General features: G+C 40.0%; 1 protein-coding gene across 1 annotated transcript; it reads right to left on the bottom strand.

Moving 5' to 3' along the window:
* Window positions 1–1,167: 1,167 nt before the first annotated feature.
* Window positions 1,168–1,854, bottom strand: LOC139869237 (uncharacterized). Its single transcript, XM_071857554.1, has one exon. It carries the CDS (start codon window positions 1,852–1,854, stop codon window positions 1,168–1,170), a length of 687 nt encoding a protein of 228 aa, XP_071713655.1.
* Window positions 1,855–6,534: the final 4,680 nt, after the last annotated feature.

Consider the following 6,534-nt stretch of genomic DNA (forward strand, 5'->3'; position numbering starts at 1 on the left):
CGAAAATATATATACGGTGTGAGATAGCTTCAAGTGTATATGGTGCTTGGTGCAAACATGGTTGTAACAGTCCCCCGACTAGTCAGGTAGCCGGGGATTTTGAAGTAGTCCAACTAGTCCCCAACTTGGTCGATTTATTTCGACAAAGTTGTCAAAGTTTTAATTTAATCGGCCAAAGTTAAATTTATGCTGTCAGTCAACGTCCAAGTCCGGTTAAAGGGGCTCAACATGTAAAATAAAATCGCCCAATGTATCATCGTTTGCTTCTTCCTCGAAGTTAGCGACTCTATGCGTTGGCACAAGAATTTCAGCGGGTATTACTGCCTAAGAGCCATATACCAAACTAAAAGGTGTTTCTCCTGTGCTTTTCTTGAAAGTAGTGCGAAGTGCCCACAACACATTGGGCAATTCATCCACCCAAACAGTTCGCTTTTCGCATAACCTGTTTTTAATACCGCTTACAATATCGCTGTTGGTTACTTCGCATATGCCATTAGCCTACGGATGCGCTACTGATATAAACTTTTGGATTATATTTAAATCAGTGCACCATGTTTTAAAAGGATCTTTCGCTATTTGGGCACCATTATCACTAACCAATTCACGCGGAATACCAAATATGCAAACAATATACTCCCACACAAAATTTCGCACCTGTACTCCAGTGATAGTTTGAACCGCCTTAGCTTCAACCTATTTTGTAAAATGGTCAATTGCCACAATCATAAATTTGACATTACCAGGCCCTGCGGGAAATGGTCCTACAATATCAATAGCCCACTTATGAAATGGCCATGGCGAATTAACAGGAATCATATCATGCCTTGGCATCCGATTCTGCGGAGCATGCCTTTGGCAGCTTTTATAACGCTTAACAATCTTTGCAACATCGCGATATATGGATGGCCAAAAGTAACCCATCCGCATAATTTTTGCCGCAATAGTTTTGTAGCCTGAATGCAATGCACAAGAACCATTATGCACTTCATCAATGATCATTTCTGCTTCAATTGGGCCCACACACCGCATCATTGGACCGCAAAATGATTTACGATACCAGATGTCATTTTGAATGATATACATTGGTGCCCGCTCTCGTTCTAAGCGAGCTTCGCGCTTATCACTTGGCAAAATATCATTGCGGATGTATTTCAAGATTGGTTCCATCTAATTTAGTTGTTCTTCTACAACAGACGCAACCATTAAGTCATTGTCTATTGATTTGCTTGGCAATTCCTTGACCCAAACTTGTTTTCGAAAGTGCGAAAATGTTAGAGCGGCCAACTTACTCAAAGCATTCGCCTTCTTATTTTGATTTCTTGGCACTTGCGCGAGTTCAAAATGCTCGAACCGTACTGCCAATTCTTTCAACAACTGTAAATATTTCTGCATTAAGGAATCATGTGCCTCAAAAGAGCCATTAAACTGATTTGCCACTAATTGCAAATCTGTAAATGCTCGCAACTTAGTGATATCCATTTTTCGCGCAATATTTAAACCAGCAAGCAAGGCTTCATATTCCGCTTCATTATTTGTCACATCAAAATTAAAACGTAATGCGTACGTATGCTCCTCACCACTTGGGATTCCCAACACTAAACCCGCACCAGCATCTTCTGCACATGAAGCTCCATCAGTAAATAAATCCCATGTTTTGCCAACTGCTGGTTTTAATTCTGTTCGCTCATTAATCAGCTCCAACTCCCCGGTCATTTCAGCGAGATAATCCGCCAAAACTTGGCCCTTTACAGCATTGCGCGGAAGGTAAGAGATTTGATAAGCACCTAACTCTACTGCCCACAACGTAAGTCTACCAGATATCTCTGGTTTTGTTAAGACTAGCTTGACCGGCATGTTAGTTAACACGTGCACTGGATGCCTTTGAAAATATCTTCTTAACCTTCGCGATGTTAATATGAGCGCATACACAAATTTTTAAATTGGCGCATAGTTTATCTCGCTTCCTGTGAGAGCTTTACTGACAAAATACACAGTTTTTTGTATTTTATCCCTTTCCGCAACTAGAACTGAGCCAAAAGCTTCATTTGCTACCGATATATAAAGGTAAAGAGTTTTGCCATCAATTAGCACTGTTAACGCAGGCAGAGTTTTTAATAACTTCTTCATTTCCTGAAACGCGGTTTCAGCTTCACTTGTCCAAACAAAGCTCTTTTGTTTCAAGCAGCCTTTTAAAGTTTTGAAAAACGGTAATTGTCTTTCAGCGGCCTTATACAGGAAACGCGTTAATGAGGCTAATTTTCCTGTCAAATTTTGCACTTCCTTGACCGTCTTTGGTGTCGTCATATTTTCAATAGCTGCAATTTTCTTTGGATTAGCTTGAATACCTTGCTCAGTAACAAGATATCCCGAAAACTTTCCTTCAGTTTCTCCAAAACTACACTTTAGCGGATTAAGCTTCATGTTTATCCTGCACAATGTATCAAATGTTTCCTGTATATCGTCAATAACGCGCTCTTGCGTTGTGCTTTTAATTACTAAATCATCTACATAAGCCTCAAGATTACGCCCAATTTGCTTGTCGAACGCAGTGTCAATTAAGCGTTGATATGTTGCACCCGCATTGATTAAACCAAAAGGCATCATTATATAAGAGAATATGTCTTTGCCTGTATGAAAAACGGTTTTATCTGCGTCTTCTTTGGCCATTGGGATCTGATGATATCCCCTTGCTGCATCCAAAAAACATTTATATGGAAAAGCATGTAAAGATTCCACTTTGAAATCAATTTCTGAAAGTGGATAATTATCTTTAGGGCACGCTTTATTTAAATCCTTGAAATCAATACACATTCTCCATGAGCCATCAGGCTTTTTTACCAACACTGGATTCGCAATCCATGATTGGTATTGAACTTCGCGTAAAATTCCAGCTCTCACCAATTTTGTTACCTCTTCGCACAGCCACTTAGCGCGATCGGGGGCCATGCCTTTACGCTTCTGCACTACAGGTTTTAAAGCTGGATTTACATTAAATCTGTGTTTCGCAATATGATGCAGAACACCAGTCATATCATTTTCACACCAAGCAAAAACATCCATGTACTGTACAAGTAACTACACAATTTGTTTCTTGGTATCCGCACTAACATTGCATCCCACTTTAATTTTTTGATCAGGATATGCAGGATTAACCACTATCATGTTGTCCGCGGCATCAGCGGTTTCTTGAACTGCGCTTTTTACATTAACAGCCGCACAAATGGGCATGGTGCTTGCTGATCTTATTATCGCAACACCTTTATGCGTTACGAATTTAATCATGCCATGAATTGTAGATGGAACAATTCCGAATTTACCTAAGGTAGTTCTGCCTAACAACATGTTATAGCGAGATGAAGTCCGCATAACATAGAAATCTAACCACGCTCGCCGCACTAAACTATCATCATTTTCATCGAAAAGCTCAACATCTAAAGATAATACGCCCATAGGCAATGATGATTCTCCCGCAAAACCAGTTAGCGAGGCTGCGGTTGGTTGTAAATTTGCTCTAATACTCTTCGGCAGTTGAACAAAATATTGCTCATAAACAATGTCAACACTGCTGCCATTATCAACATGAACTTTCATGATTGTGATTCCAGTTTCCGCTACCTTGTACGATACTACCACCGGCATTTCGGAGAAATCATCACTTTGCATTTTTGGAAAACTAATTGGCGCAGACTGCCAATTTTGATACATTTTTGCCGACTTTCGCTTTCTTACTCTTTTTTGAGCATTTGCTTGCACAGCGACAACAATACCACGATCAATTCTAATATTGCTCATTTACTTTAATTAAACAAGCAATTTACCGCCAATTACAAACGTATTAGCCTGTGAATCATCAAAATAACGCACGATTAGAATTAAACAAGGTAATTGATTGTTTGATAGCACAAAACAAAAAATATCAAGTTCAACTCTTAAAACGTGTAGCGACCCGACAAAATCGTCATTGACGGCGCCGTCTACTTAGGTCCCGTTACGTGGTCATAAGTCTTTAAAATGACGTTTGACCAAAATATGTCGCATTCATTTCAAATGTAAAAGTGTTTCAAGTTTACAAAGATAGTTCCACGACTAGTTACATTACAATGTGTTAGTCCCAAAAGAAGCCTAGATTGACGGTTTTAGTTGGATGTTTGGTGGGTTAGAAGTATGAGTTATCAAAACAAGTAGAGAGAAAGTGATAAGATTTTAATATGCAAAATGGATAACTAACTTATTACCAAGTGAGGAGGTTGTTTATATATGACAACCTCCAAAGTACAAGAGTTACAAGTTACCATGGTAAATACAGAAAATACATTACAAAGTAATAATAAAACCGTGCGCCACTAATCTATTACATAAACATATGTCAACAATCTCCCCCTTGGCGTGCGGTTTTCAAAAAAATATCATCACAGAATCATCAGCTTTGACTTGCACCTTCTGAGGCCTTTTTCTTTGCCTTTTCCTCAGCTTTCAATGCTTTGATCACGTCACTTCCTGGTGTGTAATTCCTTTCATAGTGTTTGGGAATGATGAACTCTTTGAGGCGGGTGATTTTGTATTCGAACCTTGGAACATATTGTGACCCTGTGAAGTAGTTTTTCTTTCGATTGATTCCCAGTGAAGTGTCAAACTGCCTCATGTACAGCCTGAATTCAAGAAGTTCATTGATGTGATTTGCCATCTCGTTTGTCATCAGCTTTTGATAGTTCCCAATGTTTTCTGTTCGTTTACATATGTCAAAATACTTTAGTGCACGCTTGAGAGTCCCGTCAGAGTATTTTGACAGCTCTGATTTGCGGATGAAAATTGGCTTTTTGATCTTGTTGCGAAATATGTAGCCTTCTTCTGGGGCGTCTAAGCAATAGCAAATCCTAAAAGAAGATAAATCCAGATCGCCGATGGTTTGATTTGGTGCGGAGAGCAGAATCTTCTTTCGAATTGATTCGACACCTAACTGCAGATCATATTGAGAAGCCAGTTTGATTCTATCTTTCATGAACCTTCTCACCCTTTCGATTGCCGTTTCGATAACCCAAGTCTTTCTTATTTTGTTTCTCAACCAATTGTACAGAAACAACACATCAACCGGATTGAGTTCAATTAGATCATATTCCGAGAACATGTACTCTTGGTCGTTTGAACGGCTCACTCTGAAAAATGGAGTATACACTCTCTTAGACAATGACCTGCAGAGCACACTGTTTATGACGATAATTGGATTTTCTTTCTGTTCTTCCATTTCAAACTCATTCCAGTTCTTAAAAACCCGCCTTTAGTAACGATACATTATCAATTTTTCTTTGTCATTGAGAAAATCATAGCACCCGATTGGTTTAAACCTTTCAGCTACTGGCACGTTTTTGAGTTTATCTTCACTTATGAAGATCCTGTAAGCTTGTTCCTCCAGCCAGCATCCCTGTAAAACTTCTTCAGATTGAGGTTCACCAAGATTGATTGGAAGTGATCTGTGTTTGTTGAATTCTCCATGTTGAGGATCGGATGATGTGGATTGATCAGGAGGTGGTGGAGCTGATGGTTTGGGAAACCTTGGTGCAGGTTCACCGGTGTATTCCTGAGTGACAAAGCGATCAAATTCATTTAGTTCTTCCTCATCCGGGGCTTCTAAGTTTACGTAATTTTCTTTTGTGAATGCTCCTTCAATGACAGCGGTAGGCAGGGGTTTCAGATTTCTGAAGAACTCTTCCTCTTCTTCTTCGGATTTTGGTATGATAAGCTGTGGAGTAGATGTGATGATAGTTTCAGACTGGGAGTTGATAGGTTCGATGTCTGAACTTGTGTACACCACCATGGCAAAAGAAGTTTCGGCAGAGGTAACCACTTCTTCAGGTATATCGATATCGGTTTCTACTTCCTCTTTGACATCAAAAAACATAACTTCATTGAAATCAACTTCATCGTCAGAGTTGATTGTGATCACATCATGTCCGTCTGGGGCAGCATCATCTTCTTCAACTGTGTATTCGATCCCTTCGACCATTCCTTCAGGTATATCAGAGTCATCAATAATTTCTTTCCCTTTCCTGGAAGAGCTAGGTGCAGATTGTGTTTGACTGATAGTTTGGGTGATGTGTACAGTGGATCTTCCTCCGATATTCTCCCCCTCATGTTGGCCGCCGGAATCGGGGTCATCATGTCGTCGGGAGGAAGATGGTTGATCAACACAACACGGGATCGGTTCAAGTACCGGTGGATAATTTGGGATGAGTTGAAGTGAGTTGAGAAGACCGAGAATAGCTTTTCTGATGTAATCACCCTCAGAAAGGTTAACTGAGAGAAGGTGAGCATGAAATTCAGTTTCCCGTTGAGTATACGTGAGATTTGGTTGATGAGTGACAGTTTGGGTGATAGGGGATGATGTCATGATAGGAGGTGACAGCGGCGGTGGTGAAGCATTGAGATCAGGTGGTGGTGATGTTAATCGAGGTGGTGATGGAGCTATGGAAATAATTGGTAAGGATGTGATAGAGCCCTGCAAGGAAGTGTTAGTAAAAATAGCCTGAGATTCTTGAT

Source organism: Rutidosis leptorrhynchoides, chromosome 9, assembly GCF_046630445.1.
Source record: "Rutidosis leptorrhynchoides isolate AG116_Rl617_1_P2 chromosome 9, CSIRO_AGI_Rlap_v1, whole genome shotgun sequence".
NCBI classification, from domain to species: domain Eukaryota; kingdom Viridiplantae; phylum Streptophyta; class Magnoliopsida; order Asterales; family Asteraceae; genus Rutidosis; species Rutidosis leptorrhynchoides.

Bases quoted from the DNA above. Each gene is read 5' to 3' on its own strand.
- LOC139869237 (XM_071857554.1), bottom strand. From the start codon at position 1,854: ATGCCGGTCAAGCTAGTCTTAACAAAACCAGAGATATCTGGTAGACTT.